A 23,908-nucleotide genomic window follows, 5' to 3' on the forward strand; every position below is an offset into this window, starting at 1 on the left:
AGGACAGGCTTGTCCACACTTTTGAAGAGTCTGACACTCCATCTAATTCCCAAACCGCTCTCTGGCACATGCCCCCTGTGATCGGACATTTCCGGTGCGGTTCATGTTCAGTATGCTCTCTTAAGAAAGATCTGAAAAACATTGATCTGTACGGAATAAATTGGCAATACCGCCAATTTTCCAACTGCAAAACCAAGTGGGCAGTCTCTGGAATGAAATGCCCCTGCGGGCTGATCTATGTAGGCAAGTGTAAATGAGAGATTTGTCAACGAATCAGTGAACATCGCTCCTGCCTTAAAAACAGCATAGAAGATAAACGAATGGTGGCACATTTTAAAGCTTTTCATCACAAACATACTGACTTTCTATGGTGTATAATACCAACAGTACGAAAGCCCTTCCGAGGAGGAGATTGTGACCTTTTTGCAACAAAAAAAACTAGAGCAAAAATGGATACATGGCTTAGACTCAGTAAAGAAAGGCCTCAATGTTTCAAAAGAATGGAGCCTCTTTTTCCATTTATCCCCCATCCATCGAGGCAACAATGTTCACATGTGAATTATAACATTCTGATTGTATCCTGAACTTGTTTCACTTGAACGGAGCCTGTTTCCATTAAGCCCCCAATCATCGTGTCAAAATTTTCACGCATGAATAATATTTGGAATGAATCCAGAACCTCCTTTTCTATAGCATATCAATTTGTTCTTGATGACACATGATTAAGAATATTTGTTCCTGTTTCGAATTGTATGTACAATGATGCATGAGACTGTGCTACAGCCACTATTGTATGATTTTGTAAACCAAACGTTGTGATCTAGCAGTGCCTTGAAATCACATTGTTTCTGACTGAGGAATTTGTATATCGAGAATGCTACCTGATATATTTTCCACTCTTCAGCTAACTATATACTTACACTTCCGTGACATAGTATTGCCCCTTACTCGATTCGCAATCTCGTTCTGACATACCATATTTCAATGGTGTCTGCCGAACATACTGCATATATGCCCCATTGACGCACACTATATGGTTTATAGCGATCACGTCGAAAACAAAGGCTCGCCTTCCAAAAGCATCGAATACAAACCGAACCGTTGAATAACAAACAATTGACACCCTATATTTTACATATAAAAGTGCAATTCTATCGAAACCAGTCCATCGACAATATACATGGACTGGTTTCAATGGAAATGCACTTTTACATGTAAAAAGTAGCATTTCCATGCATGTGTGTTACTTTAAAACGTTACATGGCACTGTCCAGTGCTGAAATTTCAGCACTAGCCAGCCCCTTGTAACAGTAAAAAAAAATGTTTTATATTGGGGGTGGGGGGGAGGGGTGGTGGGGGCTCCCCACGCCTACCCGCCAACCCAAACCCAAGCACCTGGCCCTAACCCTAATGTAACCCTTAAACTAACCCAAGCCCCGGCCCTAACCCTAGCCCCAAACCTAACCCTAATTTAACCCTTAAACTATCCCAAGCCCCAACCCTAACCCCAGCCCTTACCCTAATTTAACCCTTAAACTAACCCAAGCCCCAACCCCAGCCCTAACCCTAATTTAACCCCTAAACTAACCCAAGCCCCAACCCTAATACTTACCATTACATGTCAATGGAACCATCACATTTCTTTCAACTAAATGGCCATTCTTTAGAATTGTATTTCGATGGAAAAAATTCTATGGTTTGGGGTTCGATGGGTTGGGATTCGATAGAATGACCGGATACCGTAGAACATCAATACGCAAGCATTTATTTCATACTATGCTTTTTTCTTGTACACTGTACCGCTTCTGCGCAGTACTCCACAAGCGGCACGTCTCGAGATCCAATAACAGCGGGAGTCTGGCATACTGGCGCTGCCATTTGTTATTTCTGACACCCCCCGACAGACCACGTGCGCTTTTCTGCCTTGGTGCACATGCGTCCACTCGGACACTTGCGCTGGATTCTACACTCGCACGAACAAGGTAACTCCCACGTACCGCACTTCTGTGCAGGCCCTTCAGTAACCCCTGCACACTGCTACTGCAGAACTCCTCTCTTGTCCCACCACGCAATCACTCGGTCCGGATCGCCCTCTAACGCCATTTGCTTTAACTTCACATGTGTTCTATGTCACCTACAGCCGGCCATTTTCTCTCGAGCCGCTGCTGACAAAACTAACTTTCCAGTAACAAAACGGACGAGCGCACACCCAAAAAATTATTTAGTGCCCACCATACTAAACCACAGGTACTTTTGTTCTATTATCCTCATTGAATGCCTTTGTCTATACTTAGCCTTTGTTAATACAACACCCGATTGTTTCGCCCATACCTGAAGAATTGTGACCATCGGCGTGTGAGCATTCAGCATACTACCTGGTCCGCAACAGACCTACATGTGTGATCACTAGTAGCATTCACAGGTACAATGTCCTTCTTTTTCTTTATTTCCTCCATACAATATGATCGTCCTGTAATAATAAACACTACAAACCTGATTCTTACAGGTTGTTTCGTGTATTTACAACCGGATGCCCTTCAACCCAGACTGTGCCAATCTTTCCCGCGAGCGCACCCAAATCATATAGGGGTATGTTGACTAGTTCTTCCCTTTTTTTTCTGCACTATTTAGGTAGAGCACTGTCATTACATGACGGCACACCACTTGCGTGTTTTATCTGTATTATTTTTAGATGTTGCCCTGATTAGAACCTGACCGACCAACTCTACTTATTTCTATGTCTTCTATGACGCCAAGCCCTGATGATAGTTTGGCACTATCTTGTGAACCAAAACATCTGTCAGTCACTGCATAGTTACACCTTTTCCCGAACTGGAAACACAAAGAGAAGAGTTGAAAAACTTTGAGATGAGCAATGGATTGAATAATAGCTCATGAATACCTTTGATATTTTATACACTGTCAAAACAAAATGACTGCCATGTTCCATGCATTTTGTATGTAGTAGTCACTACTGTCGCTTTTATAATTTGTGTTTGTTCCACTGTTTGCACCATGTACACCTTTCTAGAATAAATTTGATTTTACTTCATGTACCCTACTGGTGTAATCTAATCATGTTACACTAGGCTTTAGAACTATGCCAACCACCCCCCAGTGCTACCAGGGAGAGGTAGCCTTTGACTCAGCTCTTTTCTGATACTGTCATAACCCTTTTGAGTCAGGCCCCCGGCACCAAAAAAGACAGTACCTTAGCCTCCACTCTTCGCCTACCTGGGATTTCCTAGCCACCAAGGAAACCTGGGAACCCCCTGCATTTACGAAGACACCCGTGGGAATCCAAAAAGGCATCACTTGTGTGAATCGCGCTAGAATTTCTTAACCTCAATGCAATGCAGTTATAAATGTGAAACTTTATTTATTTTCTTTTTTTTTTTTTTACTATTTTCACACATTTCCCAATGGGAAATAACCAAACGCTTCCAAAAACACCACATGTCCTACCTTTCCACGTTCACACAGATGTCTCGACGAAGACCAGACCTCACATGCGTGGATGCGCTCACCTGGGTGGAAAAGGATATATCATTGATATGCCAACTGCTCTGGGAAGACCAGAATTGGTGTAACTTGCAGGATACATTGATTAACAACACTACAAACGCACCTTGTGTCCCCCAGGTTCCTCCCAGGGCTACGCTTGTCTGAGTGTCGCTTGAACATCATCCGCCATGTGGGACCCCTTTCCATTCATCCCCGAAAGGTCAGACCGCGATCAGCCCCATCGCAGGATTCCTGGACCTTGTGCAGAGGCTTGTTGCAGGCCTGCCCTGGCCCCCCCAGCTTCCCCACTGCGTGGGCTTGAGGGCCAGCGGCCCGGCGTGCCTTGGTGGTGACGGTGTTAAAACCCGACGCAACTTCCCCTTTGGCAGCTGGCTGTGCCATTTGTGGCTGTCTGTGGTGTCCTACAGCTGCATGCACAGGACAGCCCAGGAGTGCGGGCCTTGGGACAATGTTCGTCGAGCAACCTCTCTGCAGGTAGTCTTCGGCGCAGATCGGGACAGTGCACACTTCCAGGGAAGCAACAAGGATCTGCACCTTCTTTAGGGGGGGGGGTAATTCCTGGGAGGGCTAGCCCACAGGCCCCCTGCTACCCCAAGTTTGCCAATCTGCATACACGTGTATGTTTTGCCTTCCCTGGGGGCATATCAATGCAAAACGGCACTCATTTGCTCCCAAAGAAACAACATTGTGACATCTTTTGGGCCTTTTTCCAGGGTGTGGATAATGGGCTGTTTGCCCCATGGGCCCCCAAAGTCTTTTCCCTGTTGGCCTAGTGCTCCTTGCTGCTTCCCAGGGCAGGCAAAATGAGTCCTGAACCCCAATGTTGCCCCCTCCCCCCCAGGAAGCAGTAATGATGGGGGGGAATTGTGGCAGGGCTGGCCCGGCATCACCCCGATGCCCCCAAGTTTCCCACTTTCAACTGAGTGGAATGTTTTGCTTTCCTTGGGGGCAAATCGGGGCAAAACAGGGCGAACCAGCACCACTATGCCCCCAAAGAAGGCAAAACAAAATTTTGGTGTCTGTGGCAAAAGGTCATGGTGGGGGGGGGGGCTGTTTGGCCTGCCTCGCAAACTCCAAAATCAATTCCCTTGTGGTCCAGTGGCAATTGCTAGTCCAGAAATGTTCGACCCTCGACCGGCAATCTGCTTTTGTGACGGCTGATTGGAAAAATGAGTCTTCCCTTTTCAACAAGCCCTCCCACAAGCAGATTGGGCATAAAATGCTCAAGCAGCATGGAAAACAATGTCTGCTCAATTTACATGCTGAAGCCTTTTGTCGTCAGCATTTAAATTGTACTTTCTGATGATCTCGGCGCACGTAGCATGTGCTGACGTCATCACAGCGCACCTGTGACCCCCAGACATGAAAGAAGAAGTCGTCCCCTCCATAGCCTGGGTGTCTGGAACATGGCACTAGTCTGGGATGCGGGCGATCCTCCCCCCCACCCCAAATTTAGTAGTAATAAAGACAAGATTGCTTGTCCCATAAGCAGTCCTCAGTTTGGCCTTGTACCTTTCGAGGAGGACTGTTTATTATTTGACCTTATGAACAAGAGAAGACGGGAGGGAAATTGACTGATATTATGTGTGGGAGGAAGACCGTTTCATGGAGAAACCCTTCTCAGAACCAGTGCTGAAAGGTAGGCCAGAGAAATAATTGAGGGCACCTGACTCAACACTCAAATGCCTTTTTTCACAGCCTCCTCCTGAGTTCGCAGCAGGGAGGAAAGCTCAGACACCAGTGTCCAAATGCTCAGTTTCCTCTGGCAATGCCGGGCAGAAGACCGACTCTTTCGGTAAGGTGGTCTTGGCCATTGGAGCAACTGCAGTCAAAGCAGCCAACGCCCTAGCAATCATGGCTCGATACTACAGGGAGATGTGGTACAGGATGACACCCATCCTTGAGCATTTTCCTGAAGAAAAATCTAAAGAAGCCATAGCCATTCTTCATGAAGGTGAAGTGTCCAGCCATAACTTTATCCTAGCGGTTGACATTGCAGAAGTGGGGCTCAAGCAAATTGGTAATGGAGTAGTCCTCCAAGTTGTCTAGTCAAATGGTTGACAGACAAATGGTGGACACAATTTGGTCGACAGGACAAGTGATCACATTTTTTTTTTTAGTTATATATATTTTTTTAGGTTTACGTTTAGGGGAAAAAAGGGGTTTTTAGCAAAAAAAAAGGGGTTGGGGGGGACCCCCCCAAAAAAAAAGAATTTGATCATTTGACAGGTCGACCTTTTGGTGTCGACCATTTGTCCTGTCGACCATTTAGATTCGACCAGTTGCCTACAACTGTCCTCCAAAGATGAGGGTGGCTGCGCTGTACAGACTTCTGCACAGATGTTCAGAATATAGTGCTGCATATGCCGTTTGAGGGAGACCAACTATGCGGCCCCAAAAGTGACGAGGTGTTAAAGGAAATAAAAAAACTGACACAGCCACGTCAAGGCCAGATGTACATTTAGTCTTTCGGTGAGCATCGGGTCACTCGGCGGCCTCTACACGAGGGGGTGGGTCCTACCAACATATTTCTTACTACTCACAAAGCTTCAGACAGCCCTAGCATGATGTAATTCCTTGGACTACAGAACCACACTGTGGCGTAGGCTGGCATCGTCATCCCAAAGAGTCAGACAACCAAAACAGGCATGACTTAAAGCCTGCAAAGGCCACCACGTGGACCCTGGTTGGGGGAATCCTTCATCGTAACCTGGAGGAATGGCAGCACATTACAGCAGACACATTCATGGTTCCTGGGCATGATCCGACACAACAGGTTCTGGAGTTTTGAAAAATGCTCTGCCGAGGCCCAAAAGATGCATCTCAAAAGAGCTATACAAAGTCCCAAAGCGGGCTTGGAAGTATACTCTTACTACTTTGTGTTTAAAAAAAAAAAAAAAAAAAAAAACCCAGGTGGGAATGGAGGCCAATTCTAGACCCGTGTACCCAACCAGTTAATCAAAAGACAAAGGTTCAAAATGCTCACCATAGCAGATGTGTTTAAAGCAGTACACACAAACGACTTACTACTGTCGTTGGATCTACAAGATGTCTATTTTCATGTTACAGGCACACAGGAAATTTCCAAGGTTCATGTTGGCCACCGCCCACTACCGGTTTAGAGTGCTACTCTTCGGGCTCCGGTCTGCCTCAAGGACCTTCACAAAATGCTTGGCACCAGTCGAAGCGTACCTGTGGTTGCAAGGTCACCACATATACCCCTACTTAGACGACAGGCTAGTAAGGGGAGCCACAATACAAGCTATCATGGCTTGGAATCACAATCGATTGTGGAACGTTGTGCATACAGCTCTTTGGGCAGGAGTTATTCTTAGGAGCACCGTTCTCCACCACAGTCGCTAATTCGGCCATCACATGAGAGAGCAAAGTCCATCGTACAAATATCAACCACATTCAAGACAAATATGTGGGTCTCCATCAGGTGTATGTGATTAATGGGGAGAATGTCATCATGCATACCCCTGCTACTGTATTTCAGACTACACATGAGACCATTGCAAAAGTTAATTACCGACACATGGTGGCCGGTGGAGGGAACCTGGGACGACAAAGTTTTGGAAACAGTAGGTCCAACGATTGGTTTGGTGGAAGATGCCTTTCAACATAACCAAGAGCATCACACCTAGGCCATCACGTCATCCCCAGCGCCACCTAGCTCGATAGACGCCATCCACCCCTCTCCACGCAGCCACCTTGTACAGCTGTACCCCTCCTCTGTATCCTACCCCCCACTGTATATCTGTTCTGTTACACCTGAAAAGCGGTCTGTAATGCATCTGTATTGTTGTATAACTCTGTGAAGCGTTCGTTGCTTCTCGAAGCTCGGTCGGTGCACAATATATGCCATCATTCTAATAAAGGGAATGCTGCTACAAGAGACGCTGAATCAAAGGACCCTGTGTTTGGATGTGTCCCTGATAGGTTGGGGAGGATATGTCAACCACTGGTGCGTGAAAGGGCAGTGGACAAAGCAAGCCTACACATCAATGTCCTCGAGTTGAAGGTGATGGCTTGTGCGCGCCATTTGTTTCCACCGGTACTAAAAGGGACAACTGTGAGAATAGTAACGGACTACAAGACCACCATGTATTACATGAGAAAGGGGGCATTCGGTCCAGGTCTGTCACAGGAAGCACAGAAGCTGTCGCACTGGGCAATCGGCAACCAGATCACTCTACAAGCGTTTCAGTTACTAGGGGTGCAGAACACAATTGCAGACAACCTAAGAACAGGCAAACAATGCCACAAATGGACGCTAAGTGACAGACCGCTCATAAAGGTGTTCAAACGATGGGGCACACCTCTCATGGACCTATTCACAACTCCACAGAATGGGAAATGCAGATCCTTCACCAGCAGACCACAGTCAAACTCGCTGCGTGATGCTTTCGCACCATCGTGGACATTTGTTTGCATACGTCTTTTCCTCGATTCCAGTAATCCGCAGGGTCGTCCATATAATGCAAATGCATTCCTTTCGCCTTGATGGGACTGTCAAACATTTCATGAAAGGATTATTTCTCATCTTCCCACTGGTGAAAAAGCCACACCGGAGTGGAGTCTAAATATGGTGCTAGTGGGACACAAGAAGCCGCAGTTTGAGCCTCTAGCTACAACGCTTAAAAAAACCTTTATAAGATGCTATACTACACTTTGATTGTACGACCGATAAATGATGGGAAGAGATAAGTAAGCCAGTACCCCCATAATGATCCCTCAGACTCGTGCTCCTTAAAATAACTATTAGAATGTATACCCACCAGAATTCAGATCACTGAGTTTTCAATCAAAGAAATAATATGGTCTCAACCTTGCTGTCAGCAATGAAAGGTGTCTATTTATTTGAGATTACTATGTAGTGTACCTAGAGCACTGCTTGTAAGGCAAGGAGATGAAACCTCTAGCTCGGACGACAGGTGTGATTGGAATTTAGGTGAGGATAAAGTTCATAACATTCTGCAAGTCCATGTTTAGGATGATGGTTTGTAAGGTTTAAGAGGTGGAAGTTTGGCACACATTGAATTTCGACAATGGGGGAGATGGGGTGTGGGATGTATGAGGTGACAGATCAATTCCAAACTTTTTTTAATGAAATAGTAAATCGCTTTGGGAATGTCCCAATTCTTTGTAAACATCTGCTGGGCCATGTAAGCGCATCCATGACTATCGTCTAGAGATCTGACAGTCAACTTCTTACTAAAAAGGAGCACCCTGGGCTTAGCCTGGGTTTACACTGTGGTACCAGTGATGCAGTTGTGCATTCTCCAACTGGTTATGAAAAGGGTTCACCCATCGAGGATGGAGCAGACCAACTCGCAGAAACATATACAATGTTTAATGGGGATACGAGGGAATAGCTTCCTATCCTGAAGTAAAATGAGAGCAGCCCCTGAACATAGGAGGCTTGTGTTCTTCTGAATTATTTTAAGTCTTATGGTGGGGCAATGGGCATGTGTCCACAAATGTGGCTTTGCTTGTTATGTAGGGCCAACATTTTAATGTAAATGAATATTACATTTTTTATTTTTATTTTTTACTTTACTTGTATATAATCGCATTTGCAATTTTAACAAGAACGATGCTGGTCGCGCTAAAAGAGCCAAAAGGAAAAGAGGAAGAAGCAGAAGGGAGACGTAGAAGACAAGACAAGAAAATATATATATATTACATTCACATTTTCGCGCTCTGAAACACTTGTGTACGAGCGCGATAGAAATCAATTCAAACTTTCTTGAAATCAAAAAATGGGTATCGAGTTCGGAAACCACCAATATCTATTTTGTAATCCAGTTCTACTGGATCCAGGCAACAGTCATGAAAGCTATCCACATGCATAGCATGCCATGCATGGGTTTCTACTGAGACACAAGCTCTAAATGTAAGTTTGGGGGGGGTAGTTCATATGGTACCTTACAGTGATGTCATTATTAGGAGCTGTCCAGCTTTAAAATCTGTGTCCTTGTTTTTCCCACACCTTTGGGACAAGAGTTGTTAGTAAGACTTAATAGACTGGGAGCACCACAGTTTGTACAGGTGAGTAATTCTGTGTGCAGTCAATGTGTACTTGTAGAAGTCGTGATGTAAGTTTATTTCATTAGGTCTCGGATCATTTATTTTCATTTTAGTAACTTTTCTCTCTCCCTGCCCCCCTCCTCCTTTCCTTACAGGACAAACGGAACATTTTGAGAACTCATTTGAGGGATCTTCCTGGAACCCAGGAGATATTTCTCTTGCACTTTACTCTGCTCTCTTCTCTTACTCTGGTTGGGACACTCTTAATTATGTAACTGAAGAGATAAAAAATCCCAAAAGGTAAATGCGTGTTTTATTTTTCTGTGATTTTACCAAACTGTGTAATTTGTAGTTGCAGGAATTGACATACCCTCGTACAGTAACGCTTATATTACAAAGTCATTTTCGCCAGAGCAGCCAGGCCTTCAACCTCTGAACAAGTACTCATAGGGAAGACTGAAGTATCTAAACTGTTTCATTTTGACCATCTTATAAGGCTTTTTCTTTTTTTTTAACTGTTTCAAGGTTTTCCCCACCCACTGCCTTTTTTTTTTACATTGCCCCTTTCATGTCCTTGCATGTTGTTCCAGTTTTGGTTATGACACATTCTTCAATCCAGCACCATATCCATACTATGTGGGATGCATTTCATGACCGTACTGGAAAATTGGGCTAATGCAACACAGTAGTCAGATCGAGCACACTCCATCCTATTCATCTCATTACTATTTCGCCACTTACGTGTTTTAACCTGAACTGACTGGCATTGTGCTACATGCCATTTTGCCAGCATCATCACCTTAGTTGACATAAATCTAGCATTTGTCCATGCTTCAGAGTGCAGGGATGGATGTCATCCAGATGTCCACTTTGTGTACTCCCATGTCCTATGCCCCAGCGCCTATTTTTTATCCTGCACTTTCATCTCCTGAATGCGGAAGAGATTTCTCCACCCTGTCATCTTATTCAAAGGGAAAGACTGAGAATGCAATGTGCGGTTCCTTCGATGGCTGTGACCTATGGTGCCAAGAAACATGTTGCCCCTCCTTTCTTTGCCATCCAAGTGGAACCCTCCAGCACAAGCCATATGCATACCAGAACCACTTGTGGCTGGGTGAATTGCTTCAAACATCATTGTGTTTAGTAGAGCACCTTTATCAAATGCTTCAATTAAAGTGCTCAGGATAGTAAACCCACTGACTTCCTCGCTGTGAGTACCATTAGAGACTTTGTTGGCTGTTTATTTGCGCCATGAAATCTCTGCTGGTACTTCGGTCCCCAAAGCTGGTGGGTTAGAGCCCTGCTTTGATAAATGACTTGCATACTTTAAAAACGAAAAACGAAAATGATTGAAAAACGATTGACCTAGTCTCCTCCAAAAAGATAAACTAAGTGCTTTGGTAAAAATATTTTAGTTAATACTCTGTTTTGCGCCAGATGCCTTATCCTTCAAGACTTGGCTAGGAATGGTTCCATTATTCTGCTATGAGATACGAGAAAGCCCGTCCATTGCTCTGCGTCCCTTTATTGACCTCCATCTGACAGTGAAAAATGCAAAACAGATCCTGTTGAGACCCTGTGGGGCCACTCCGATAAGACATTTTCTCCAGAAACTCGCTTCCATATTTTAGCCATGGCCCAACTTGCCAAAGCTAATGTAAGCTACATAAGACCATTCCTACAAGGACTTTGCCTGTCTCCTGCCTAACCACTGTGAGAAACCAGCAGGTGTCGCACCCACTAGTCCCCGGGTTCTGACATCCAGGTGGCCAGGACACAGCCACCGCTTTTGCATCCATTTCCTGGGGGTGGTGGACCAGTGCGAGAGGATCACCTGGGTGAGGGGCCTTCGGGGAGTGGGAGACCGGATGGTGAGACACACTATCCCCTTCCCTGTAACACCTTTACCCCCATCCTACCCGGTAGGATATTTAGGATCTCTAAACCCCTTTTTACAAAACGAACACTTTCTCACAGACAGCCCGCAATAAGGGAAAACAGAGTAACACTCGAGCTGTGTGCCTGACCTTTCCCAATACTATGGTCAGGCGAGGTCAGACAATTGACATTCACTCACAGCTGATTTCCATTACACTTCTCCACACGGATAAAAGGTGGATCACGAGAGCACAATCTGAGCCAGGCAAAGCACATGAGTAAACAGCAGTTTCGAGACGGCAGCTGAGCAAGAGGGAAAAGACTGCAAAACCAAAGGGGATCACAAGGAGGGAAATTCCATTGACCTTTTCGACAAAGAACCGCTACTTTCAAGAGACCTCGAGAATGGTAAGTGTAAGATCAGGAAACCGGGCTGAAGAATCCTGCATTGTGTGTTGGAGATGCACTGGGGTGTCTGACGTCAGTAATCAAGGTGGGAGAATCACCAGCCGCCGTGGTACCGTCCTGGGCTCCAAGAACAAAGCCGCATCTGTGAAGTCAACACAGGCAGTGAGTTGGGGAGACCGATTAAAGACCGGTCTGTGATGAAGCCAAGGCTACAAGCAGCAACATTGTATTGGAACAAACATTGTTAAAATGCGTGTAATAAGAGACACGAGTCAAGTTTTGTTTTAGTTTAGTTTGTTTATCTGTATAGCCCTCCCAGCCCTGGGCATCTGGGTTAAACTGCTAATGAATGATTGAACTTTAAAGCAAGCTACAATACCTTTGACGGACTGGTCTGGCACCACGTGGGTGCTTAGTCGAAGGTCTCTGTAAGGTATCCAGCTCAGAAGTAATAGATAAATGTGGTCCAAGCCTGGCGCAGGGAGACCAATTGAAAGAGAACAAATAAATGTGATTCAAAGTGGTCCTGCGACGGGTCAAGCTAAACCCTGCACACAATGAAAAGTCTTAAATACTGATAAAATAGAGAATGTTGGGAAAACTATGTGAATTTGGTCCCAACAGAGGGAGACCAATTGAAGGTTTTGTTTTAAAGTGGGTCTGAGCCTGACAAGGGTGACCCGGGGTGAACAGAAAATCACTAGAGAATTTGTACATGTGTAATCCTTCGAAGAAAGGAACTTGGATGATTGTCGTGTTGCATCAGGCCCCCTGAAATAAGAGACTTTGACTGGCAAGCAAAGAGACATTGGCACAGAAGGCCCTGATGTTGAAGTTGTGAACTGCATCCTTGTGCTAGATAAGCCAGAGAGTGTGCTAAGCTCGAGTGTGTTGCCTTGTCCTTTGCTGAAAACTTGGGGAAGGGAAGCCAATGGCTTGAATATCCTGACATATCATTTTTGTAACACTTTTCACTTTTCTTTTGCATAAACATGGTCTCCCACACTATTTGTATTTAGACGTAAGGATTGGCAATAGGTTTATTAGTATAGGCCCTTTTATTTTGACAAGACACCACTAGGACTTCGTTATTTGATGGTCGTAGCTTGCTCCCATCTTTTAGATTTAGGATTAGATAGGTGTTTTTCAAACCCAATTGAAGTTCAATAAACACCCTTGAACTGTGGTCACTTGTGTCTGTCCTACTGTTTGATACCATTGCTTTCTTACACCTCCTCCTTATCTCTGCAGCAAAGAAACTGATTAGTCTACGCATCACCACATGACTTAATATCACTTATTACATATCACTTATTACATGGCACTTAAGGATGATTGATCATGCTTTGTTGTAATGATTGGTGTTCCTGTTTCTGAGAGCCTTGGCTCTCAATTTGTGCTCCGAAAGGTGGCCAATCTGGGCAGTCATGGTTTGAACCAGCAACAAAAGCTTACAGACACACTCACTTGTACGTGAGCACTTATCTCTCTGATTCATCTTAAAGGTTGACAAAGATCTTACATTTTTGCATCCTTCTGACCCCACAAAGAAATCTGATCACTGTGGCTGATGGCATGTATAAATGGTTCTTTTGGAACCAGTTGGATTCCAGAAGGGTCATCCTCGAACATGGACTCTCCAGATTGTTTGGACTCCCATCACCATGCCCCCTCACCATTGACTATTGGAGATGGAAATTGTAGTCCAAAACATCTGGAGAGCAGCTCGGTCCCAGAAAATATTGTCCAATGAGCCGTAGTTTCACTTGGTCTGTCGAGCCGGTTTCTCAAGAGCTTCGACTGCGGTTCTACTGGCAGCATATTAGAAATACAATTCAAATGTACATCCTTTGTTACCAACATAATCTGCAAGAATCCTCCAATAATTTGAAGTAATCTGAAACGTGATGGACAAAGTCATGAAATCCCAGTGACGAAAACAGCTTGTCTAAACTTGCACCATTTCACACATCATTTGGTTTCAACCTAGAGAATACTGACAGTATGGCCATCCACCCTTTGAACCCCTTCCACGCCATGAGTGATCTTACGTGTGGTGAGGTAATGGTTCACTGTCATGTTGGGTGCCACATTTATTGCTATGTTCAGTGTCTGAGTTACTATCCACAGTAGGCAAACCTTCCCTGAGTCCCTGGAAATTTAAAACCAATACACAACTAGTGTCTGCGGATTTGTAGTACTGAATGCTGTGATGTCTGTTTTGATGCATCTGAATAACAATGTATTTCGGGGACCGAAAGGGGACATCGGCATAGGCATGTCTGTAACACTATCCCTATCGTGACGTGTAGTGTACCCAAAATTCCTCATGCACCGAGGTCCCTCAGATTGTTTTTTTCCACCCAGATTACTGGTCGCCCTATTGCGGAGCTCTTTCATAAGTCTTTATCACTTTGTCTATCGACTTGGTCAATTCCATTACGTCATTTCGACGGTGGTTTCTGCACTTTGCCGAAGACTGCGGTTGACTTTCGACGCCTAAGATCCGGCGGCGGAGCCGTCCACGTGGCCGGGCCCTCTGGCCTGCCTACACAGTAGGGAGAGTGGGGTCGGGTTGGCCATATCCTTCAGCTATGTCTCTCCTTTCCCCCCTCTTTGCCCTCTAGGTCTGGTCATCGCATTTATTGCCTTTCGCTATGGAAAGGACACCATTTAGGTTTTGCCCCTCTTGCAGGGCCAGATACCCTTGGAAGGACGAGCACGATAAGTGCAATAATTGTCTACCCCTATATCATGACAAAACGTGGTGCGCGGCCTGTAGACTCCTGCGTCCTAAAACGCTTAAGGAGCGCCGTGTTAAGTGATGGGCGGCCTACGGCATGTCGCAGGCTGGATCTTCTTCCCCCACCGCTGCGCCCGCCAAAAGTGACGGGTACTAGTGATGACCAGGCATCCGTGTCGGATGCCATCACAACGGACACTCCTAGGTCCGCCACACCCGTCCCCGACCCTGCTAGGCCTGACGCGAGTCACGCTATGGGGATAACACTCGGCGACAGGGGCGTACAAGATCGAAGCCACACTAAGCACACAACCCCAGCCCCAGTTTTGACAGTATCGTTGAAGCAGGTGAAAGCTCCAACAGGACCGCCGAAAATTTCGACGGAATCCTCTGATCTTCAAGATCAACAGCCTTCCATGCATCCGCAGCAGCGTATTGCGACTGGGCCTTCTAAGCCAAAGGGCGCTACTCCCAAAACACATCTGGCAGTTGAAGCACGTGTAGTTGATGCTCCGAAGGCCCTGGTAGGAGAAAAATCTACCGCTAGGCCTCCTAGTCAACCGGCACATCGCTCCGATTCGCCGAACATCTCCGAAAGCATCGCTTCGGCAGTGGTGCTGAAAGAGATGTCAAAGGAGAAGACAAAGCGCAAAGAGCGGGCCACAGACACGTCGAAAGACGCGCCTCAGTGCCCCGATACTCGCGAGGACTACGAAGATAGTTCTATGCCTTGGTCTAGAGCTATTGGAGATGCATTTCTGCACCATAGGGAAGAAAATGTTCCACCCTTCTGGTTCATCTAGGTGGACCAGAGAACAATGAGAAGGCTGTATGGACAGGTTGGAGACGTTCGTCATTTTCAGAGCAACCTACCCCCAAGAGACCTCTGGAGGACCCTCCTTCTGTGCCTGCTTCCTAATTTCCCTAGAAAATGTAATCTTCTCAGGAGGATTACACTTCATCCATCCCGAAGAAGAGATTCAGATGGACACTTATGATGAGGAGAAGGATACTAACACACAGAACTACACTGTGGATGACCAGGCAGATCCCACAGGAGACTGGGAGGACAGTCACCAGGGTGAGACGGAACCAGGGCACGCCCCACTCACAACCAAGACCCTGATGTCCTATGTTTGGTTTCCCCTCCGTCCCGCAAAGCTTCCCCAGTGGACGATCAGATGGCATTCAATGCCATATTGAGGAAGGCGGCTGCATACTTTCAGATAGCCACCCAGGAGGCTTTGCCTGAACAGGACTTTGTGGTAGGTATCCTCAAAGAAAAGCCCCCCCTCCAGCCAGGCGATACCTCTTCTCAATTCTATTAAGAGGAGACTGGCTCCTTTAATCACGCCAGCCCAAACTACGGCAGTAAATCCGAGGGTGGAGAAATTAGTTCACTCACTTCCTACTGACCCTACATACATTAAGGGCCATGCCACCCCCAACTCACTAATGGTTACCACCACCCGTAAACGGGCGGGGGTCCCACTTGCTACAGGAGAGGCACCTCCTGATAAGGAGTCAAAGAGGCTGTACACTTCGGGAAAACGGATCACCACGGCAGCTGCCTTTTCCACACGCATAGCAAACACCACATTGCTTGCTAGTTATGCCGATGCACAGTGGAACCTACAGCAGGAGGGCCTCCAAGAGGTACCTGAGCCCGCTAGAACCAAGAAACTTGCCATTGTGACCGAGTGCAGGCAGGTCAACTAAAATGTACTAAAGAACACGCTGGATGCTGCAGAACGGCAGGAAGATCATTAGCTCAAGGCACCCTGCTCAAACGGCATGCTTGGCTTAGGAACACAGGGTTTCAAGCCGGAAACCCTGGCAACTCTTATTAATAAGCCGGTTGAGGAGACAAATCACTTCGGTAAAGCAGTCGATGATGCCCTCGAGACTGCCAAAAAGGAGCATGAGACTCTTGCGTCTCTTCAGCAAATCACCCAAAAGCCCCCCCCCCTCAACCCCCCTCACCCCACCCCCCCAGAGAGGAAGTGGCTACCGCAGGTCCTTTAGGGGCCATTCCCGTTCCACTCAAAACCTATATAATATGGGAAATGACTGGAATTCAGGACAACCATCCAGCACCCCTGCCAACTATCCACCCAGGGGACAGTGGCGCGGGAAAGGCAGAGGCCCCAACTCCACGAGTACTGCAGCCTCTGGTCAGAAATGACCTACAGATCCAGGTTCCCATCCATGTCACCCCAGTCGCGGGGCACTTAACATCTTTCCTTTCGGCATGGGAGGGGATAACGTCAGACCGGTGGGTTCTCAAGACGGCCGCCCACGGTTACTGTGTGGAATTCACCCGACCACCTCAATTCAGACCACCCAAAGCACGACGCCTGACAGATCATCTGCGAATCCTGAAACAAGAGGTGAAAGCACTTCTGGAAAAGGACGCCATAGAAGCCGTCCCTATTCTTCAGGTAAATAAGGGTATTAATTCAGTGTACGTACTTGTACCCAAAAAGGACTTCACCATGCGCCCTGTACTAGACTTGTGCCCAGCGAACAAATTTGTCAAACCTCTAAAGTTTCATATGGTAACTCTGCGGGAAGTAATTCCACTGTTAAAACAGGGGGTTTACATGGCGACACTGGACATGAAAGATGCATACTTTCCTATTTCAATGTTGCCAGCGCACAGAAAATATCCAAGGTTCATGATAGAGGACAAGCACTATAAATTCAAAGTACTCCCCTTCGACAATTGCCTCAGCGCCATGGGTGTTTACAAAGGTTCTGGCGGTAGCTGCAGCACACCTGCGCAGACTATCTGTCCCGGTTTACCCTTACCGCGATGACTGGCTCATAACAGGGACTCCTACTGAACATGCTTATTGAACACTCAGAAGACAATAGACCTTGTTCAGTCTGGGACTCCATCAACAAGAAGAAATCCAGCTTAGAGCCCAGTCAGGTCAAACACTTTCTAGGGGCTCTAATTCGGAGCAAAGACTGCTTCGTCTTCCCCTCGGAGAGGGTTCAGAACATGCTGTTTCAGATCCCTCAATATGTAGCCAGTCGGGAAGTGACAGTATGCAAGGCCATGCGACTGCTAGGAATGATGGCGGAGTCATGCATTTATTTAGTTCAACACGCGCGGCTGTGTATGCGTCCCATGCAAGAGTGGCTCAACAGCTAGTGGTGTCAGGCCAGCGGACAATGGGAGGATCTGATAGTTGTCTCGCCAGCCGTCGTTCTCTCTCTGCAGTGGTGGTCGAGGGAAAACCTCTTGAAGGGGAAGACTTCCACCACCCCTGCAGTAGAAGCCACTCTCATGACAGACTCATCTCTCACGGGGTGGGGAGGGGCTCATCTGCTACAGCAGACAGCGCATGAAGTGTGGTCCCCTCAAGTTGCGTCCAACCACATAAACCTGTTAGAGCTATTGGCAGTATTCAAAGCACTAAAGGCCTCTCAGACACAGCTACAAGGGAAGACAGTTCTGATCTTGACAGATGGCACCACAGCCATGTATTACCTGAACGAACAGGGGGGCACACACACTCCAGGGCTATCCAAGCTGTCCCAAAACATTTGGATGTGGGCTCTCAGACACAAGATGTTCCTGCTGTCCCAACACGTTCCCGGCAAACTCAACCGTCAAGCCGACGTGCTAAGCAGAGATTTACGAATGGTGCCTACACGAAGACATAGTTTCCAACGTCTTTGCAGAATGGGGCTCCCCAGAGATCGACTTGAGAATGCCCAATGCCTAGATTTCGCCTCCAGGTAGCCCCAGAACCGCTCCAAGGGGGAACGGACTCTGGATAACATGGTCAGGGAAATTTGTTTACGCTCCAAACCCCCCCCCCCCCACCGCCCCTCAACAAGATTGTTCACATGATGCACCAGGAACCAGTCACTATGATATTGGTGGCCCCCATGTGGGCCCACCAACCCTGGTTCTCATCTGATGAGCTGTCCCTCTCCCCTCCTATGAAGTTGCCCTGCCTGTACAACATGTCTCAGGACAAACGGAAAACACTTCACAGATGCCCACAAACTCTGAACTTAGCGGCCTGGCTCCTGAGGTCATAGAGTTCGGACACCTTCAACTCCCTCAGAGATCCATCGACGTACTTGGGGAAGCTAGGAAACCTAACACTAGGTATTGCTATTCCAGTAACTGGAAATGCTTTGTCATCTGGTACAATACCAAGGGCATCAACCCGATTGACTGCTCTCCTACCCACATTGTTGTACCTGCCACACTTGTTAGATTCAGGACTGGTTTTTAATTCCCTAAAGGTTCACCTAGCTGCTCTGTCTACACTACATCACAACAGAAGTTGTCGTGGTTGAAAATACATGTTATTAAGGCTTTTATGGAAGGGGTTAAGAGAATTCATCCCCCGTCTCTAACACAGCTCCCGGATGGGATCTAAACGTGGTATTGACCAGACTCATGGGGTCTCCTTTTGAACCAATGCATAAAGCAAATCTAACTAAAAGACCTTACTTATAAGACGGCCTTCCTAGTGGCCATCACTTCTATTAGAAGGTTTGGTGAACTTCAGGCCCTATCAGTTCTAGACCCTTTTGTTACAGTCCACAGGGATAAGGTGGTTCTGCGCACTCTTCCCCGATTTGCTCCTAAATTCATTTCGAAGTTCCATGTGAACCAATCAATTGAACGACCCACTTTCTTCCAGAATCCCACTAGCATGGCCGAAAGAAGCCTACACACACTAGATGTGCGCAGGGCAGTCGTGTTTTACCTGAGAGAGAACTAAACCACTGAGGAAGAAAAACCTGTTTTTTCTTTTTTTTTCTTTTTTTTAATAACTTTATTTACCAGTATTTCATTTCAGTGGCAGCAGGTAGAGAAGGGGATCCTGTCTCTAAATCAGCTATCTCAAGGTGGATTGTCAAATGCATCACACTGTTATACTCTTGCTAAGAGAGAACTGCCCTTCAAGCCTAGAGCACACTCTACACGGGGCACTGGGGCTTCCATAGCATTCATTGCAAATGTTCCCCTTGAGTCCATTTGCAAAGCGGCAAACTGGAGTTCTGTACACACCTTTACAAAACTCTATTGCCTAGACACTCATTCTAGATCTGATTCTCAGGTGGGACAAGCAGTATTAAAACATCTTTTCAGTACTGTTCTTTCACTCAACCCACCTCCAACTCCGGGTACTGCTTGCTAGTCTATGCACAGCATGTGATTCTAAGCAGATTAACAAGCATTAGAAGACATGCATTACTCACCGTACAATCCTCAGAAATGCTATTACGGTGAGTAATGCATGTCTTGCTGAATGGGGGGGGTGGGAATATGAGGTCTAAAGAAGAGGGGAACCATGAGGTTTGCCATCACTGCTACCATGGGTTGTTGAGATTAAGAAGGGAATTGATTACACCACATCAACTGTTCCTGGCCAAGGCAGGGGCAATGTTGGATCACCTGCACTAAGCTGAAAGGTCCTTTTGCTAACACCCATTTTCACGCACACAATGGCCCGGATGGGCTCCAAAGGTGCGGGGGCGCCCGGGCGATGTGAGAACGGAGCAGCTGCTGGGCACAAATGTTTTGTTTGTTTGTTTGGATGGGTCTACGTGAAAAACAGTAGGGCACATGAAGAGGATAGTCTACTTGAAAGGTTAGGAGGAAAAAGGAGGGCAAGACAACTGAGAGGGAGTAATAATATGGAGGTAACCAGGGCGTATGGCTGGGTGGTGGACGCTGGAAGACTGGGAAGAAAGAGCTATGTATGAATATGGCAGCTAACATTAAGGTATTGACATGGAATGTGAGGGGAATGGGCATGCACCTATGTAGAAATTGCGTGAAATCCTTCCTCTGCAGGAAAAAGGTGGCCATTGCGCTGCACCAAGAGAACCACCTTGTGGAGGGGGAAATGACAAAGGTTAAAGAACGTTGGGGAGGTTTGGGGGACGGGGATATGGGGTGGCATACTCAAAGTATGCTAGAGAGGTGTACCCGTGGATCAGTGCTACCGTGCTTTTCCAAATACAGGGGGTGGATGCGTATAAAGACGGGAGGCATCTGATTTTAAGGGGGCATATAGATAATGTGGAGGTATGCACAATTAACTCTTATTTCCCCAATCATGGAATCCCATTGTATGTTAATGTTTTTTGCCAAGATAGCGCCATATCGTGAATGCTTCATCATTTGGGGAGGCGACTTCAATTGTGTCAGAGATCCGAGCTTGGACAGATCGTTCCCGTCCGTGAATAATATCATACAGGCATTCTCTACACTTAACACAGCATTAAGTAATTATACCTGGTGGACGTATGAAGGGACCCACACCCCGAAGACAGGAGCTAGTCTTACTACTCTTCGTCTCATTGCCTGTACACCAGGATAGATTGTTTCTTTGTAGGTGTGACTCAGCTGGCGGAAATAGAAGAGGCGCACTACCTAGGCAGAACAGTCTTGGACCACTCACTGCTACTGCTGGAGTGGAAGGTAATTGGCCCAAGCGCCCCCCATAGCAATGTGGCATATGCCTACTGATGCCTTGAGAGTTACGTTTTTGGAGATGGGCTGAAAGCAAGACTGGAGGAGGACTTAAATCATAATGTGGGCAGCGTAAAAGAATGGGGCACAGTATGGGAGACGCTGAAAGTGGTAGTGAGAAGGGACGTTATTGCTAGTGCGGGGGGGTATCCGGAAAACACTGAAAATGGAATTCTCGAAACTAGAAGTGGAAATGCAGGATATGGAAAGGCAGGAGGAGGGGCTGAAAAAGTTGGTGAGGCGAAACTAGCCGATGCCAGGCAACGCTGCCAAGAGGCCTGGGAGACGCTGTCAAAATTTGATTACAAGGTTAAAAGTAATAGGGCACACGCATGAAGGGGACAAACCGAGCAAACCTTTGTCATGGCTATGTAAGACGGAACACCCGAGACACCTAACTATGGAACTTGGAGACTGGGAGGGCATGCATGATCGTAATACAGCAGAGGTGGTAAAAGGTTTGAGGAAGTCTGACATTCTGGTCAAAACTACCACTATCGCTAATGGGCAGGATTGCCATAACAAAAATTATAATCTTGCCGAAATGTTTGTATTTTTTCAACAATGTCCACTACTACATCAAGACCTCTTTTTCCCGCTGGTTAGATGTTTTGGTACGGGACATGTTTTGGTACAGGATTTCCTCTGGGTCGTGGCTCGCCACAAGTTCGCACTCGCAACACTTAGCCTGCCCCACAGAGAGGGTGGGGTGCAGCTGCCAGATCTAAAAAGGTATTACTTGGCAACGCAACTCAGCTTCGTCGCCAAATGGCTTTCGGATGAGGCTACGTCAGAATCAGTGCTGCTGCAGCGATTGGTGGCCCCGGTTTAGGATAAGGAAATACTATGGTTGCTGCTAAACTGCTTGGGCACCACACCCATGCTCGTCATTGGGACGGCAAGTGTGGAATAGAACCTTGACACTCTTGAAGCTAGAACGCCCCTAATCACCAGAGATTCCAACAATAGCAGTGGACGTTTGCAGGAAGGGGGAAGATTTGATGGCGACAAGACACTGGGAAGGCTGGGGAATTTCTCAATTTCTCCTTGGGGGGGTGGGGGGGGTGGAGGGTATAAATGTGGAGGGTATGTTCAGGGAATTCGAGTCTACTGATCAGGTGGGCTACCCAAGGGACAGTTTTCATGGTACCTGAGAGTGAGGGGGACAGCCAAAGGGAAATGGATGAAATGGCCAGAAGAACCAGCAGCAAACTCACTAACCCTAATGTACAATCTGAGTGATGGCTGGAAACCAGTATCCAGATTATATGATGTCCTGGCAGATAGGCCCAACCCCAAATGCACTGCGTTAAGGGAACGTTGGGAGGCGGACTTGGGGCAGGGGGGAGTTACGGGGGGACCTAGGGGGACCTAGGAGAGAAGGAATGGGAAAGCCTGGCACCCGAAGGAATGTCTGCTGGGTGCATACCCTAGGATTAGCAATTTTAGGCATGTCATAAAATTAATGGACATGGCGTTCATACTGGCTAAAAGGTGCATTGCCATGGGGTAGAAGTCAGCTAAAGGCCTGATATATACATGCTGGCATAAGGAGTTTGAGCTAGGGGCAGAAGCAGAAACCAGAGTGTGGGCTGGTGCAGTTAAAGGATCTGTGGCAAACACTAACGCCACCTATGAGTCCTGGAAAGCACTGGTCTGGGACATGTTCCACCCCTCGGATGATAAACCACCGTGAAATTAAGACACAAGCTATTGAGGAGTGCTAACAAGTTATCTAGGTAAAAGAAAAGGTCTGAAGTTATATCCGTTGAGCGAATAATCGAGACAATATCATGCATGCCATGTCCTGATATAGAAAAAGAGTGTAAAGAAAAAAATACCCCTGAACTATTGCCCTGAAGAGAGAAGGCAGTAAATTGTTTAGCCCACGATGTGAAGAAAGTTCTGTGTTATGTTATGTTACGTTGCTATAGATGAAATGCACCTGCCACAGGAATAAGCTTGCTACACTGGCTGTAATTGATGACATGGCAAATGTATGACTGTTAATATATAAACACCAATAAAAGAAATGTACAAAAAAGATTCACAAGAGATCTATTGCATCTAGTAATGCTTTTTCTCCTCCCTCTCTTTTGCTGAGCCTCCAAATGATTGCTTTTGCGATGCATAATATTTTGTGTCCTAGTACTCTATTACACCGTTCATTTGTCTAGTTTTAATTAATGCCCTCCAGATTTGGGACTAGAACATTCTTTTCTTTTATATTCTGCCTCTAAAAGTGACCATTCTGTATTGGAAGTCTTTTGCTCACTTAAAACGGAATTGCAGTTAACCTCCCATAAATCCCTGATCGCTTTTGCGATCCCAGTTTGTTTTCTTCTTTGAACATCGCTCTATTTAGGGACCATGCAGGTGGAGGCCTGGGTTTACTTGGGGAAAGTATGTACCATTTTGAATGGTGCATGTTCAAACATAACCACTAGAAGAATAGTAAATTAAATATGAGGCAATTCCAGAGTTAGGTGCCTCTACATGTCGGGATGGTTGAGAAACATACCAGGCGATCGAGGGATAGCATAATGGAATATAGACAGGGGGCAATGACTATAGAACAGATTTAAGTAAGATCTATATCAAGGGCCTAGTGCCAGAGTCTACGCCGGATCAATTCACATGCATGGGTGACATCAGGAGAGGTTGGCAGGGACATTTAGGGAGTGGGAGACTCCCTTTCACTGGTTAGTAAGCTTTGCACTGGATGGGTGACTTGACAAGTACAGGTTCCGTTTGGAGTTGAGTCTATTCCCAAGTTCAGGGGCTGGCAGTGGTGGCTACTGTGTGGA

At 46.5% G+C, this 23,908-nt stretch overlaps 1 protein-coding gene across 5 annotated transcripts in view; it reads left to right on the forward strand.

The window, feature by feature from the left end:
• Positions 1-23,908, forward strand: part of SLC7A6 (solute carrier family 7 member 6) — an 874,508-nt gene that overhangs the window by 396,319 nt on the left and 454,281 nt on the right. For all 5 annotated transcript variants that reach the window (XM_069653635.1, XM_069653642.1, XM_069653626.1 and 2 more), the window contains one exon: positions 9,714-9,858. In XM_069653635.1, coding sequence (XP_069509736.1) covers positions 9,714-9,858 — 145 coding nt within the window. The remainder of the gene's footprint in view (positions 1-9,713; positions 9,859-23,908) is intronic.

The sequence above is a fragment of the Ambystoma mexicanum genome, chromosome 1p (genome assembly GCF_040938575.1).
Source record: "Ambystoma mexicanum isolate Mex_15411 chromosome 1p, UKY_AmexF1_1, whole genome shotgun sequence".
NCBI classification, from domain to species: domain Eukaryota; kingdom Metazoa; phylum Chordata; class Amphibia; order Caudata; family Ambystomatidae; genus Ambystoma; species Ambystoma mexicanum.